The sequence below is a fragment of the Acinonyx jubatus genome, chromosome A2, assembly GCF_027475565.1.
Source record: "Acinonyx jubatus isolate Ajub_Pintada_27869175 chromosome A2, VMU_Ajub_asm_v1.0, whole genome shotgun sequence".
In the NCBI taxonomy this organism is placed as follows: domain Eukaryota; kingdom Metazoa; phylum Chordata; class Mammalia; order Carnivora; family Felidae; genus Acinonyx; species Acinonyx jubatus.
Window position 1 is genome coordinate 161,303,253 of NC_069383.1, and position 16,791 is coordinate 161,320,043.

At 52.1% G+C, this 16,791-nt stretch overlaps 1 protein-coding gene across 5 annotated transcripts in view; it reads left to right on the forward strand.

Annotated features, from left to right (window-relative positions):
* Positions 1-16,791, forward strand: part of RFX2 (regulatory factor X2) — a 91,535-nt gene that overhangs the window by 46,659 nt on the left and 28,085 nt on the right. For all 5 annotated transcript variants that reach the window (XM_053220024.1, XM_053220025.1, XM_053220023.1 and 2 more), the window contains 4 exons: positions 5,257-5,369; positions 7,080-7,169; positions 9,064-9,143; positions 10,568-10,829. In XM_053220024.1, coding sequence (XP_053075999.1) covers positions 5,265-5,369; positions 7,080-7,169; positions 9,064-9,143; positions 10,568-10,829 — 537 coding nt within the window. In that variant the 5' untranslated portion in view covers positions 5,257-5,264. Of the gene's footprint in view, positions 1-5,256; positions 5,370-7,079; positions 7,170-9,063; positions 9,144-10,567; positions 10,830-16,791 lie in introns of those variants that run through there.

Genomic DNA, 16,791 nt, shown 5'->3' on the forward strand with positions numbered 1-16,791 from the left:
GAGGGGCAGAGAGAGAGGGAGACACAGAATCCAAAGCTGGCTCCAGGCTCTGAGCTGTCAGCACAGACCCCGATGTGGGGCTCAAATCCACGGATCGTGAGATCATGACCTGAGCCAAAGTCAGTTGCTTAACTGACTGAGCCACCCAGGCGCCTCTCTATAAGTTGGTATCTTTTACCAAATTTAAGAGATGTTTGGCCATTCTTCAAATACACGTTTTTCCTCTCCCATTCTCTCCTTTTCTTCTGGGACTTCAGTCACATATATGTTAGACCGCATGTTCTGTTCATTTTTCTTCAGCTTTTCTCTCTCTCAGTTCTTTAGATTGTGTTCCATTGATCTATTTTCCAGTTCACTGATTCTTCTTTCTGCCATGTCCAATCAGCTATTAGGTTTATTCAGGGACATTTCCATTTTAGTTATTGTACTTTTCAACTCCAGAATTTCTACTTGTGTTTGTTTTTGTTTTTGTTTTTTTATAGTTGGTCTTTCTCCATGGAGATTCCTGTATGTTCCTTTATTGTGCATATAACTTCCTTCAAGTTCTTAGCCATATTTTTAGTAGCTGCTTTGTCTGTATCACCTGGATTCTCTTGGTTTGGCTATCGACTCTTCCCCTTTTTTCTTGGGTACCGGTCACAATTTCCTATTTCTTCTCATAGCTCATGATCTTTATTGGGTCCTGGACATCATGAATGCTATGTTGTAGAATTTCTGGATCCTGCTGTGTTCCCCTTGCTAGTGTTTAATTTGGCTGGACTTGAACCCTGCCCCTCATGCAAATATATCTTTTTCAGCAGCTGAACTCTCCTCTTAGTTTGTCCATCTTTGAGCTGCTGGTTTTTCTCCAAAACCCCTGGTGTCTTTCCCACACAAGTGTGGCTTAGTCAGCTCATCAAAGATTTGGGTGGACTCCAGGCAGATCTGGAGGCTCGCCCCCTCTGTGGCTCTCTATCTTCCAGGATTCCCCCTAACATACTGAACTCTCTTCTCTGACACTTCAAGACCACCAGACTGCTGCTTTCTGCCACCCAAACATTCATGGAGCGTGCCCCTGGCAAAACTCCAGAATCATCAGTCTGACTGGCAGAAATCTTTCAAGGGTGGGCTCGCTGGCAGTGTCTGCCTGCTTTGGTCGCCCCCCAGTGTCTTTAAATAGGTGTGTGCCCTTGAATAATGGACCTGAATTTTTTTAAAAAATTCAGGAAACTGGATCAGCTTCTATGCAGTGTACCACCTCTTAGATGGGTAAGGAAGGATTTCATGCCCTCTGCAGACAGGCATATTGTGTGTCAATGTATTGGGGCAGCCAGGCTGACCTACATGGTGTCTGTGAGTCTGTCTGTCTGATACTAACATGAAGGGATGTGTCCACAGAGAGCAGAATGGTCAGTCGCCAAAGGTGATTACATTTCCCAGAATAGTCCTATTTATCCTTAAAGTAACCAGGTAGATTGTAGGGGCGCCTGGGTGGCTCAGTCAGTTGAATGTCTGACTTTGGCTCAGGTCACGATCTCATGGTTCGTGGGTTTGAGCCCCGCTTCGGGCTCTGTGCTGACAGCTCAGAGCCTGGAGTCTGTTTCAGATTCTGTGTCTGCCTCTCTCTCTGCCCCTCCCCGACTCATGCTCTGCCTCTTTGTCTCTCTCAAAAAAATGAAGAAACATTAAAAAAAAAATTTTAATAAAATAAAATAACCAGGTAGACTGTAAGTGTTCTGAAGCTTTATGTGGATGCTCACTATATGTAATTTCTTACAATTCAGTAGGGGCTGTAATCCTAAAGAGGCACTAAGGTATTTATTTAGTTGGTAAATATCAGCTGCCTGGGTTGTGCGTGGCACCGCGTACTACACAGAAGCCATCTCGTAGGATGCTTTTGTCCCAACTGTACGGGACTGTCCCAGCTGTCCCAACTTGTCCCAACTGTGCTCTTCATCGTACGGATCCCTGCATGAGTTTCCTGGGGTCGCCACGCTAAGTACCATAGACCAAGTGGCTTGAAACACGTGAAATTTACTCTCGCAGTTTGGAGACCAGAAGGTGTCGGCGGACTGCGCTCCCTCCAGACAAGGACGCTTCCTGCCTCCTCTGGTTTCTGGGGGCCCCAGCCATCCTTGGCTTCCTAGGCTTGTCGCTGTATCCATCTGTCTCCTCCTCTGTCGTCACACAGCCTTCCTCCCTGTGTGTCCTGTCCTGTCTGTTGTAAGAACACTGTCCCTGGATTTAGGGTCCGTCCTAATCCAGTATGACCTCATCTTGATCCTTTACCTTGATTATATCTGCAAAGACACTGTTTCCAAATAAGGTCACATTCAGAGATCCTGAGTGGACATGAGTTTTGGGGATCACTATTCAATGCAGTACAATTTCCCAAAGTGATCTGCCCCTTGTGCCCAAACTCCTGTCTTTTTTTTTTAATGTTTATTTATTTTTGAGAGACACAGAGAGACAGCATGACCTAGAGGGGGGCAGAGAGCAAGGGAGACACAGAATCTGAAGCAGGCTCCAGGCCCTGAGTTGTCAGCACAGAGCCCGACACGGGGCTCGAACCCACAAACAGCAAGATGATGACCTGAGCTGAAGTCGGATGCTTAACCAGCTGAGCCACCCAGGCACCTGTCCTGTCTTAAGTTTTAAGGGCTGTGCCTGGCCTCTGAGATTCCGGGACTTGGTGATTTTATTTGTAACCTTATAAACTTCAGGAGCACCGTTGTCATTTCAGGCCAGATGATATTTCCATTCGTCTTTAAATGCTGGCAGCTTCATCCTCCTAACAATTTGGATCATCCCCTATGGCCCCCCCAGTTCTCTCATGCTGGTGAGATGTGGCCACAAGACCTTTGCAGTGGTTCCAGGGCCTGGGACCTCAAGACTTTGACCCCAGACAGTGTAATTTTTCGACCCACCTTCCAAAACCACATCCCTTCATCAAACCTAAATTATATGAGCCAAGGACCAACAACTATAGTCCATAGGACATTTTGTAATGGACTTTTTTTTTTTTTTTTTTTTTTAAGAAATGAAGTCTTATTAGTGCTCAACCAGAATCACTCGTGCGTGTTAGCAATGGCCGCTCCTGTGCCAGCACAGCAAAGTGTAGTAGTTGCAAGAAAAGCCTCTCGTCCTTTGCGGAAAATATTTTGTGACCCTGGGCCTACACGCCATACGCTGAGCAGGGTGACGGACCGCACATGGTAAATAGTGCAGTAAACCAGGAAGCACGTCAGTGTGAAAACTTGGCGTGGTGTCGGATGATTTGCACTCTGGAAGTCGCATTCTGGCCGCAGTGAGCCGAGCGTGGGCTCACTGTCTACCTCACACTCTCACGGGCTCCCCGGGTTTTCATAAGACTTAGACTGTGGAGCACAGTTATTTCCTGCCCGTGAGCAAGGAGCCGGCCTCTGACTCAGCTCGCTGGCTTCATCACTAGTGGATTCTTTCCACCAAGAGCCCAGGTCCAATGCTTTCCTGCTCCTACCACTGGAGTTACCCACTTCCTGGCTTCAGATTGGAACAAAGGGGCGCATGGTGTGCAGATGACTGACTCGGATGTTGGAGGAACTGTGCATAAGACCTCGACTGCGCAACTTCCTGCAGAATAATTCCGAAGGTCAGTTCTGTCAGGAAGGCAGAGAGTTGGAGACCCAGGAAATACACATTGGAAATCCTCACGTCTCCTCCTCTTGTGGAAGAGGAAAAGAAAAGTAGGGGGTGCCACTCATCACATGGCTCTGGGGACATCTAGTGGTAAGGACCGAGTCAGGGAAACAGGAAAGCGCCACAGGCACAGGCCACAGACCCGTGGATCCAGCCAGCAGCTCTCGTGGTGCAAAGTCTTTGGGAGGGGGATGGGCCACGTCACAGACTATTCCTCATCAACAAAGATGGGGTCAAACCAACACTCAACAGATTTAAAACACTCACACGCTGCCTTCCGCTTTCTTTAGGCAAATTATATTCATCTGTTAGCAGTTTTTCTTTGCATTAAAAGAAAAAAAAAGGAGTTTTCAACAAATTCTCCACTCGTCCTCAGAGGTGGGAGCCCTCGCGGTGATAGAAGCATACGGAAAGTTCTGGCAGGTGCCTCCTGAGCAGCATGCTGTGTACCTGCTGCTCAGGCCCTGCATGAGGCAGAAGTGGGGAGACCCCACCTGTGGCTTGGGGGGACGTGCTCAGGACAGGGCTGTACCTGCCCACAAAGCCACCTCCTCTCCGCAGTTTGCATATTTAACAGCTTCTCAAGTGCCGAAGGTAGCCGGTTCTTACAAAGTGCAGACCGTCTGACCTTGAGCATGTTGATGGAATGATTTTTTTGTACCATCTGCCACTTTGTTCTGGTATTAAATGAGTCTTTTTGTATGGAATTAAAACAAAATTTTTTTTAACGTTTTATTTATTTTTGAGAGAGAGACAGAGACAGAGTACGAGCAGGGGAGGGGCGGAGAGAGGAGGCAGAATCCAAAGAGGGCTCCAGGCTCTGAGCTGTCAGCACAGAGCCCGATGCGGGGCTCAAACTCACAAACCGCGAGATCATGACCTGAGCCGAAGTCAGACGCTTAACCGACTGAGCCACCCAGGCCCCCTGTGTATGGAATGTTTAAACTACCTACTTGAAAGATGTACGCATCTGGCTGCAAAGAAATACACTTTTATGCCCTTCTCATGGGCGAGGATCTCCAGGAACAGAAGGCAGGACTTCTAGCCAGCCCAAGAGGAAATGCTTCTTTCCTCCCACTGTGTATCTCCTATCTTGGACAATGTCTGAAGATATTTTGGGTTGTCATGACTGGTGGGGGGTGGGAAGGGGGGAGGCGCTCCTGGCATCTAACGAGTGGAGGTCAGGGATGCCGAGGTCGGCCTGAAGGACAATCCGGCCCCGGTGTCCCCAGTGCTGAGGGGCAGAAACCCCGCCTTAGGAGAATGCACTTGTAGTTTGGGGTACCGTAGCCCGCCAGATGGCAAGCATCCATCAGGAGCTTGTGATTCACTGGATGGATGAGTAAACAATTGTAGGAGCCCTGGGAAGGACTGTCTGCAGAGCGAACTTTTGGTTTTATATTGGGAAAAACGTTTCCTGCCACCCCTCCCACCCCCGCGGCTCTTCCTATGAGGCATTTGTGCCACTGGGTTCCCTTTCTTCCTTCCCCAGTATGGCCAGCCGACGTGCACGTGAAGTTTGAAGACCATAGGTAGTCACCACTTGGGCCTCCGTGGCTGCAGTCCCGCCCCACTCAACCTCTCTCCGCCTTTCTTTAGAACTGAGCATGCAGAATGCAGAGGGTGGATCCGATTCGCCGGCTTCTGTGGCTCTGTGTCCGTCGGCAGCAGCCCAGGCCCCCGTGGCTCAGCCTGTGCCAGCCTCCCCGCAGGTAACAGACCAGCCTGCCCGCTGCTCGGGGCTCAGGCTGTTCCGAGAAAGCCAGTGTGGCCTGGGGGGGCGGGGGGGGGAGGGGAACGCCCCCACTTAGGTTTGGGAAAACACTTGAGGCAGCAGAGAAAGGAATCTATATTTTCCTGAACTGACATTACGGTCCCAACGCTGCTCCTGTCGAACTAGCAACCCCTCTGTTCTGTTCCCCCTGTCCCTCCATGTCACACTGGCTTTTTCGCTATTTGTTGCAAAGGCCCCACCAAGGACCCAACGCTACAAACTCAAAAAAGAAACTTGGCTTGGTATATTCCTATCTTTTAATGGACACTTTCTTATGCCTTGGAAGTACCCCTATTACACGGGGAAACCTTATGGATAAGGCAAAAGATCGGTTAAAATTCTACCATCCAAACGGATACGTGCTTTACAATTTGCGAGGAGAGAACTTCCACGCTAAGGCTCCTGCCTTCTGGATTTCTACCACGGCTGGAAACACACCATAGACTTAGACATAAAGTTAGCGATGTAGGACCACACCAAGCTGAAGGCCACGGAACAGACTGGAAACCTGGAGACACGCACGGAGGCCCCCTGTGGCCATGTGACCACCTACGAGTACGAATCCAAAAGTCAGAAGCATGACAGAATTGACAAAGGTAGAAAAGCCCCATAATTCAGCCAAAACCAAAGGGCAGACGTGAAAGCGGCTTGTTCATTGCAGAACAGATAATCAGACGTGTTTAAGCTTTCATTTCTTGCAAACACGCAGCCCCGGTGTGGGCCTTGGAAGCCCGTCTCAGGGCACCAAGGGGATGTGATCAGATTGAGTTGTAGCTAATTGACTTGTTTCCCTGCCCACTTGAACCTGACACGCCGGCCCTCCGCCCCCGGCCGCCTTGGCTCCTTCTCGCCACACCGCAGTCTCAGGCCTGAGTGGCCCAGCCTTTCTCGGTAGCAGCCACGGGCTGGCTGGGGCCCAGGCCCTGCCTCCAGGGTCCTGCCATGGCCACCGCGTGCCTCCCAAGTTCCAAGGCTTCATCCCTGCCAGCAAGGCATCCGGTCCCCGCAGCCACCCACGCGCCGTCCCTGGCCTCACCTCCCCCCGCCCCCGGGGTGCATTGTCTGCTCCCCGTGCAGACTCCCTGCCGCTGACATGGGGTGCTCTCTTTCTGGAAAGTTCCAAGCGCTCCTGCTGGTGGGCTTCCCTGCCTCCCCGCAACAGTGGGTGCCTCTCTCCTTGCCAGAGACAAGAGTTCCTGCTGCCTCAGTTCCCCCAACGGGCTCTTCACGCTTCGCCTTCCAGCTTGCCCCGTCCAGCATAGCTTCCCACCGCGCTGGACACGTGCGGCCACCAGCCCCAGCTTGGTGCCAGGGATGGGAAAGGTGGTGCGGACAGCTGTCTGCAGGGTTCTTCTTATCACCCAGCCTCTCAGCCTGATGTCAGGGACAGCCCAGGCCACCTCGCAGACAGACCCGAGGGAGGGAGAGCGCATGTGCTCCTGCGTGAGAATGAGAGTGTGTGTGTGTGTGTGTGTGTGTGTGTGTGTGTGTGTGCGCGCGCGCGCGCGTGCGCTCCTCTCCTGCCAATCTCGCTATGTTTCTGGAAGGTGATGGTGGAGTAGATGGCGGTAGCCCTGGTTATAACCTGTATTTGCTTTAAGGACTAACCTCTGACAAGTCTAAATGTCCTTTTCTCCTTCCATTTTAGAGGGTGTTGGTCCAGACAGCGGGCTCGGCTCCCAAAGGGGCCCAGATGCAGCCAATCTCCCTCCCCAGGGTCCAGCAGGTGCCACAGCAGGTAACCATAGCCCAGGTGAAACGGGACACATCAGCACTGAGTGATCCGGTGCCCTCTCTGGACAATGCACCCTTTTCTGTTGTTGCTATTGCTTTGTCTTTGATATCTTCAGCTCTGTACCAGAAGTTTCTTTTGAAGGCTATGTTTAAAAAAAATTTTTAATGTTTATTGATTTTTGAGAGAGAGAGAGAGACAGAGTGCGAGCAAGGGAGGAGAGGCAGAGAGAGGGAGTCACAGAATCCGAAGCAGGCTCCAGGCTCTGAGCTGTCAGCACGGAGCCTGACGCGGGGCTCGAACCCACAGACTGTGGACTGTGAGATCATGACCCGAGCCGAAGTTGGATGCTTAACCGACTGAGCCACCCCTTGAAAGCTATGCCCCTTGAAAGGCTCAGCCTTTCTCAAGGCTCAGCCCCTTGAAAGCTGTGTTTAAAAAAATTCTTTTACTGCAGATAGTTTGCAACAAGCCAAGAAAGCTGATGATCTTTCATTCATTCAGAGATTCAGCATTTGGGGGACAACCCAGCAGCCCGACGGAGCACTGGGGTGCTAAGGTAGACACGCAGACAGAGAGCCAAGTTTCAGGTTTGGAGCAACATGGAACTTCTTGGGGAGGCAATTGTCGTGCCCTCAGACGAGTGCACGACCCAGGAAGCACTTCTTGTGACATGAGGTTATCTGGCAACCGAGCTTCAGGGCCTGGGTGCACCAGCCACACAGAGTCGGCATGATCCGGGACAGCGGAGGGCAGAACTTTTCCAGAAAAAGCCAAATAGTGTATTTTTTGGCTTAGCAGGCCAGCTGCTGGACTCTGCCACTGTCCCACAAAAGCAGCTGTAGATGTACCCGAAGGGGCGTGGCCGTGTCCCAGGGAAACTTAATGTTCAAAAAGAGACGGGCCAGATTTGGCTGGAGTTGGCGGACTTGTGCCCTGTCACATACGGAATTAAAATTAGTGCACACTCCTGCCTGAAAGGACCCCTGAGCGTGATTGTGGTGACAGCTGAGACCAGAGAGCACACCTCTCTCCCCCGGCAGCTCCGGCTTAAATCTAAGCTGGTGAGTTTAGAGGGGCTTGTCCGGTAACTGCGTCAGTGAAAACGGGAGCAGGTTTTCGGGTCGTGGGAGAGAAGCGAAGGCTTCGGCAGGCCCGGCAGGGAGCCAGTGGCTCTGTCTCAGCTCCTTGGGGGACAGGAGAACAAGACCAGTGTCGTGATTCTAGAAGCTTCCTCTCTGTGGGGCCTTTGTCCCTGAGCAACTTGGACTGGCAGAGTGACTTCTGTGTTTCACCCAGTCCCCTAAGGCACAGCCCGCCCAGCATGTTAATCCCTAGAAGCTTCTCACGATCCATCGATTGTTAATTCCAGCACCACGCTGGCCTGGCCTGGCCTGGCCTGGCCTGGGAGGTGGGAGTCAGTCCCATCCTGCCAACCCCACACGAAGGCTTAGCGGTCACGATGACACCCAGCCCCAGATTTTTTCACCCCAAAAGGAAGCTGGATTAGGCATCCATTAAGGTTCCCTCCGTGGTGAGGTTTTCAAGGTCTGTGCGCAGAGCTCTGGGTCTCCACCACCAGGGCCATGTCCCTGTCTGCGGAGGTGCGCCACGGCCACTGCCACAGACGAGGCTTCCCGGTGCCCCCGCTCCATCTCCCACTCCAGGCACGTTTCTCCTTCCAAGGACCCCGGCCCCTCTGGGGAGGGGTGCCAGGGCCGCCCGGCCATGTAGAGTATAACCGGCTTGCGCCCCCTGCCCTGTAGGGCGAGGGGTGTCTGACGCCCCAGATCGGAAACATAGGAGTCAATGTCCACAAAAGGCCACAGAAGACACAGACAGGCTGAACAGCAAGGGGACTGGTGTGTGTGACACGAGGTATCTGATGTTCATGTTCCAGGTCCAGCCCGTGCAGCACGTGTACCCCCCGCAGGTGCAGTACGTGGAAGGCGGAGACACGGTCTACACCAATGGAGCCTTGTACGTGGGTTTCCTCTCCCCTCGGAAGGGCCTGCCTGTCAGAGAAGCGTGGGCCACGTCCAGAACCTTCTCTCACGACTACCCCACCTTTTTCCATTTGGGGCCTGTACTCGCAAACTTCTCCTCCTCCCCCTTTGGGTGGTGTGGGAACCATTAGGACAGTCTGAGGGCATCAGAGCCCTGTGGAGATTTCAGAAATCACAGGCCTTTGTAGTTTTTACTGCCAGAAAAGGCAGTCTTTCAACAAAATGAAACGAAACGAAAACCTAATCGAGCTTTTAAGTCTGAAGGTTCAGTCTTCACAACCCAGAGACCATTTTTATCTCTGCCTTCTCATCCTTGCCTGTGTTCACCTCTGGCTCTTTATGAGGTTGCTAAAACTTGATTTTCCATTTGTCAAGGACTTCTGGAATGTTCTGCCTTCCAACTATGTGGCGCTCGGGGCAGAAAATGATACATTTCCCATGAAGCTCATTGCGCTTAAGACACGAGTCCCTTTGCCCATTTGCTTTCCATCACCCCCTTTCGGAAGTTGAGGGGTGGGCATGAAGGCTGGCGGCCGTGACGGCTGGAGCTGTGTGAGCTTCTGCAGCACAGCGCCGAAGCTTCCGAAATATGCACAGACCCTTGTCAGGACGTGAACAGGGGGTGAACAGCCCATGAAAGCTGAGCGAGGTCCGCAGGTCGCCCCGTGCCCCTGGGCTCGATCCTGCGCTGCAGTTAGATAAGCTGTTGCCCTGGGGTGGGGTCGGGACAGGAAGGAGAGCACACTTCTGGGAGGCGGTCACAGGGGCCTCACTGCCACGCGGAGGGGCCAGCTCACGACACATCGCTACGCTTTAGTCTTTTACTGGGGTCAGCTCGACAGGAGCGAGCGGAACTTAAAACTGTGAGTCTCAAGCCGCATGGTTAATCATTTAATCCAGATGGTAAAGGAACATCAGGCAAATTCTTGGTATCGCTTAGAAGTTCTTTTAAGTATGCAATTTCATTTTGCAAACCTTTTCGTTCTGAAAGAATCATAGACTCTAAAGAAGTTGCAGAATTAGCACACAGCCTCCCCCGGGGGGGGCATCTTCCGTGACCGCAGCACGATACCAAGAAATTGGCTTGGGGGATACACCGCCAGCTAGCCTGCGGGCCTCACTCCCATCTATCGTCCTACACGCGTGCACGCTCTGCGCCATTTTACCCCACGAGTAGATTTCGTGTAACCATAATAAGACACAGAATTGTTCCATCGGTTTCGATGGGTCATCCCGCGATCCTTAATATTTTCAGAAACGATCGCTTTGAACTTTGCGCTTCCCTGACCCCTCGTGTCTGAGTGACCCCGTAGGCGCGGTCTCCTGGGGCTCCGCCTTAACGTGGAGTCCTCCCGGACCCCGGTGAGACTCAGGAGGCACCTCCTCTCTTCCTGACAGACGGACGGCCTACGCCTACAACCCCGAGCCTCAGATGTACGCCCCGAGCAGCACAGCGTCTTACTTCGAGGCCCCGGGCGGCGCCCAGGTGACCGTGGCAGGCTCCTCCCCGCCGGCGGTCCCCTCCCACAGCATGGTGGGCATCACCATGGATGTCGGGGGGAGCCCTATTGTCTCCAGCGCGGGAGCCTATCTCATCCACGGGGGGATGGACGGCACGAGACACTCCCTGGCCCACACTTCCCGGTCGTCGCCGGCTACGGTACGTACGAGGCTCTCCGGGGCAGCGGGGTAGACCCAGAATAGACTCTCCTCGGCAGCGGGGATGGTGAGTGAAAGGCAGCCTGGGGCACCGGAGCCAGAGCTCTGCGGCCAGGAAGGGCGCGTGGTCGGAGGCAAGCGTCCGCCCCTTGGAAGCAGGTACCCCGTGGTAAACAGAGAGGGTAAAAGGCCCCTCCCGGGATGCTGTGGAAATTGCATCCGGGGCCAGCGTCGCCGTGCTGGTGGGACCGCCACCCTTGGCGTCGCCCTCCCAGAGGCCCAGGCCCGTCTATCCCCGTGACCGCTGGACCGACCTCGGCAGGGAGCAGTCTCCCTCGGGAACTGCACCCCCTTGTTGCCGCCAGGGTCCTGCCCCAGACTCTGCTCCTGACCTGCTTTAAAAACATGTCTGCTCTCAGAGCCTAGTTTCCACGCTTACTTTTATTTTAGTTCGTTTGGAAAATTAACACAGAGTAAAACTGACCCTTCTTGGCACTCGCAGTGGTGCCTTTGAGACCCACTCACGTTATCACACGAATCCGTACTTGCTGCTTGTTTGCTACTGGGAAGGATTCCGTTATACCACAGCTCACCTATCCATTCACCCTTTGAGGGTCATTTGGGCAATTTCCAGTTTTTTGGTGGTTATGAATGAAGCTTCTGTAAGTCCTCACGTGCAGGTTCTTGTACGGACATACGTTTTCCTTTCTTCTGGGTAAATACTTACAAGCAAGATTGCTGGTTCACGTGGTAAGTGTCTGTTGAATGTGACCAGAAACCACCAACAGTTTTCCCAAGTGGCTGTACCATTTCGCGTCCCCCCCACCCCACCCCCGGCGTATGAGTCCCCATGCTCCACTTCGTCACCAGCACTTGATGTTGTCAACCACTTTTCATGTTCGACGTTCTCATAAGGTGTGTAGTGATATCTCACTGTGGTTGTGATTTGCGTTTTCTTAATCGCTAATGATGGCGAGCAGCTTTCTATGCGATTGCTTGCCTTTCGTTATATGCTCTTTGGTGACCTATCAGTTCACGTCATTTGCCTATTTTTTAACTGGGTGGTTTGTTTTCATACCGTGGAGTGTTGAGAGTTTTTTATATAGCCTGGATATGAGTCCCCTGTCAGAGATGTGATTTGCAAATATGTTCTCCCAGTCTTTAGAGTGTCTTTCCATTCCAGATTGGGTAGAGCGTTTCCTCTCACTTCACCATTATGTTGGCTGTTTACATAAGTTTAGAATTTTCTATATAAGTTTTAGGTCAGTCTGTCTATATCTACAAAAAATTCATAGTGAGATTTTGATTAAACAATATTAGACCTGTAGATCAATTTGGGGAGAACTGACATCTTTACTGTGTTGGGTCTTCCCATCCGTGAACATAGTATGTTTTTTCCATTTATTTAGATCTTTGATGTCTTACGTCAGCATTTTGTAATTTGTGGCATATAAATTCTGTACATATTTTGTTAGATTTATGCCTAAATAGTTTATGCTTTTGGAGCTATTATAAATGGTATTGATTTTTAATTTCAGTTTCCAACTGCTCATTTTTGGCTGTTGACCTCGCATCCTGCAGCCTCCCTGGACTCACTTATAAGAGCTGCAAGAGTTTTTTGTTGTCTGCGAGTGGGAACAATTTTACTTCTCCCTTTCCAATCTGGATAACTTTTATTCCTTTTCCTTGTCTTTTTGCACTAGCTAGGACTTCCAGTACAGTGTTGAACAGGCGTGGCAAGAGTGGACATCCTTGCTCTCTCCCCAGTCTTAGGGGAAAATCTTCAGTCTTTCACCACTAAGTGTCATATTGGCTCTGGGTTTTCATAGATGCCCTTTTTCGGATTGAGGAAATTCCCCTCCATCCCTAGTTTTCTGCAAGTCCTTATCATCAATGAATATTACTTTTGTCAAATGCTTTTTCTTCGTTGATATGACCGTGAGTGTTTCTTCTATAGACTGTTCCTGTGACAGATTACGTTGACCGATCATCAGTTAGGGAGTAACTTCCTCTTTTGGTGTGGGGCTAACCTCCCAAAATAGAAGGTGATGTTCCTGCCTCATCCCTGTCCTTTTGCTCCTGATGTGCTTTGGGGTCACTGACATCAGAGAGCACCCCCTCCCGGGTTTTGCGGCCCTCTGTGTCCAGAGTGCTCTCCAGGACCCAGTTCTGTGGACAGGGTGGAGAAAAGTCACTTGTTCTCTAGAGGCAGTAGCATGTGGGGTGGGGTTGGTCCTGGCTCACCAGCTCGCACCTCGCCTCGCTCAGTCCCTTCCACCCGGCAGGGCCTGGGTGGCCACTTGGCAACCACACGTTTACTCCCTCGGAGGACTGGCTGCAGGGATGGGAGTTTAGAGCGGATACTGATGAGAAACATTCCTCACAGACCACGTTAACTGTCACGAACCTGACAGGTTGGATGTTAGTAAATTGCATCAGTACGTAATAGCAGCACATACTAGGGTCGCGGGTCACAGATTTACTGAGAAACTACAGCGTTCTCTATGGTCCACGCTATCCTGTTGCAAGCATATGTGCTGCCCAGAGCCTAGGCCACCCGGCCACTGTGGTTTGTCGTCCGGTCGCTTCAGAAGAATCGTGTTTTTAAACCAATTGGGAATCCAGGAATGGGCTGTGTTTTGACACCCCTCTCCATGCAAGCCCCGGAGAGTGATCGTTCCAGAAGACGATCTGCTTCCCGACCCTGCCTGCTCGCTTGTTTATCGACCTGTTTCGGCACAGGAACATGGCACACGTTTGCAGCAGGGATCTGTGGGACTTTCCAGGAACCACAGAATTAACCCGAGGCTCCTGCCCCCGGCACTTGACGCCTGCCAGCTTTGCCCGTCAGAGTTTTGGGACTTGGAGTTGGTTCCGAGAACAGAGGCGGAGGCTGGAGGGAATCACCCTGTGGCCTTGAGGAGAGGTTTCCGACTTCCGTGGTGGATTTTCTTGAGTCTCCGTTATTTCATCGGTATCTTGTCAAACTGAAAAGTGAGTTGCCCGAATGGTGCGTTTTCGATAAAGCCGCTTAGCGCTGCACTTTCTTCAACCACACGCGACAGAGGTTCTCCCCCGAGAGGCCTGCCCCTGCCACTCCAGCCCAGGATTGGCCCTTTGGGTCGTGGCGTGTCGGGGTGGGGGGAGCCGGGGGCCCTCGGGCCGCCCAGGGTGGAGACCCTGCCGCTCCCTCCGCCCGCGGGGCTCTCGGGCTGCAGGCAGTCATGCAGCGCAGTCGGGCGGCCCCCGCGGGCCACACGGTGGGGACCCAGGAAGGCAAACGGTCCGGCCAGTTTTCACAGTAATAACACAGCACTCCTGTCCATGCGGGAACCCGCCATCGCGGTGTTTCATCGGGGCCTAGGTCCGGCCTACTGAAGGGCAAGCCGCCGGTGGCCAAGTCCCACCTGACCCCTCTGGGTGGTGTCTTCGTGAACTCTTAGCTTCCAGGAAAGCGGGGTCCTGGCTCCCAGGTAGCGGCGGAGATCGTCAGAGATCGGGATGGTGTCTGCCCGGGCCACGCGGCTGGCCTTCCAGCACGTGCCGCGCCGAAGCCAGAAGGGTGAGAAGTGACGTCGCCTCGGAGAACGGCGTCAGGAGGGCTCTGGTCGCGTTCCGGCCCCGGAAAGAACCGGCATCAGCTTTGTGGCGCCTGCTGTGATTTTCAAATGTGCCTAAGACTTGAGATCTGCCTAAGACTGCCATGATTGCTTCCTCCTCCAGAGGAAGAAAACCCTCGTGCGCTGGGTTTGAGAAGCCAGTGGGGATCGGCAGCCCAGTCCCTTGGGACACTGAGTCGTCTTCGAAAACCCTGAGATCTCCTTTCCAACATGAGAAATGGCGATATTTAGGGCCCCGGACCGACGGCTCCAAGTTCCACAACGCACACCCCGGAGACACGTCACTTGGAATCATAGGAATTTCTCTACCGGTGTCATCAGAGACTCAGCTCCGGCTTTCAACACACAAGCGAGCCTCTCGGCCCCGAGCACCGGCACACGTGAGTTCAGAAAAGCCGAATCCCGTGTACTCCATCCAGCTCATCTGCGCTGGGTCAAGGCCAGGGGAGACCGTGAATGGAGCGTCCGTGGTTCCCGCTGTGTGGCCTGGCCTCCTGGTCTCACAGTGACCCTTCCAGCTGGCCCGCGGGGCCGGTGTGCCACCCACACAGGTCACAGCTCACGATGGATCATCAACCACGAAAACGTCTTCTCTATAGCCTGCCAGTGAAGATGCGGAACACCTTAACTGCACAGCGACCTCACATGCATCGCAAGCATTTGCTAGAACCTGCCTCATCCTCTGCACATCAGAGCTTTTGCCCAACGGCCAGAGCAAACCCTTTGGGAGCAAGCGCACGTTGTTTGATGAAGGAATTTTGCCGATAGCGCATCCACTTTTTTCTCTGACTAAAAAAATATTTATCATCACTTTTTTTCTTTAATAGACTCCTTTTTTTAATAATTTTTTAACTTTTTTCTGGGGTGGGGGGGAGAGAGAGAGCATGAGCAGGGGAGGGACAGAGAGCAAAACTGACACAGAACCTGAAGCAGGTTCCAGGCTCTGAGCTGTCAGCACAGAGCCCAACACGACACGGGGCTCGAACCCATGAACGCAGGATCATGACCTGAGCTGACGTCCGATGCTCACCGACTGAGCCACCCAGGCGCCCCGACTCCTTTTTTTTTTTTTTTTTTTTTTTTTAAGCGCAGTCTTAGCCTTACAGAAAAATTGAGCAGGAAGTACGAGAATCCCCGTAGCCCCCCCCGCCACCAACACACACACAGTTTCCCTTATTAGCATTTTGGGTAAGTTTGGTAGGTTTGTTACCCCAGTGAGCCAATCTTGACACACTGTTATTATTAACTAAAGCCCCTAGTTGACATCAGAGTTCATGCCTGGTGCTGTGCCTTCTGTGGGTTTGGACAAACATTCAATGACATCATCACCCTTTTTTAAAATTTTTTGTTATTGTTTTTAACGTTTATTTTTGAGAGAGTGAGAGACAGAGTGTGAGCGGGCAAGGGGCAGAGAGAGAGGGAGACACAGAATCCGAAGCAGGCTCCAGGCTCTGAGCTGTCAGCATGGAGCCTGACGCGGGGCTCGAACCCACAAACCGTGAGATCATGACCTGAGCCAAAGTTGGACTTAGCCCCTAACCGACTGAGCCCCCCCCCCCCCAGGCGCCCCCGACATCATCACTTCGGAATCTGGTTTTGCGCATTTCTCCGTAAAGGCGGGGAGCACTACCTGCGTTTGCTCAGGAGCACCGCTTTGAGACGGATCTGAGGTTTTCATCTCTGGTCTCCTCTAGTGACAAAAGTAAACCATGTGAATGTCCTCCTGGAAAACATTCTTCCGTGCTTTTTCTGGAAAGCCTCAATTAATTTACTGGAGAAGCCGTTGTTCCTGTGCAGAGCGACACAAACCCACGTGGGAGGTCAAGGGCGACTGTGGACAAATGGGTCGTTGATCTAATAAAAGCTTCTTCCACTCCCCGCCCATTTCTCATTTTTCTGGTATTTTCTCTCACGGCTGTGTATGCCAAATGACCACAGCGTGTGACTCTGGACTGGATCCCGGGCCAGGAAAGGGACAGGAGTGCAAGGACCGTCACATTCTAATGAGCCCTTTCGGTTGGCTGAGCGTGGTGAGTGGGGGTTGATTTCTGGGTCTTGGTCCTTGTGCTGAGGTCACGTGAGACCTGGTTCCGTGGTCACGGGAGATGCTAACATTTCAGGGAGGCTGGTGGAAAGGGTCTGCGGGAATTCTTGGCACTAATCTTACAGTGTTTTTGTACGTCTGGAATTATTTCCAAAGGAAAAGTTTAGAATTTTGAAAACTGATGAAGAAGTAGGACTCTATTGTTAAAAGTTCTAGGAATTATAAGAACTAAACACGCTAGCTGCTAAAAATGATTACCAGTAGAAAGACTGTTTCTGTGGCAGGAAGGACGAGAGAAG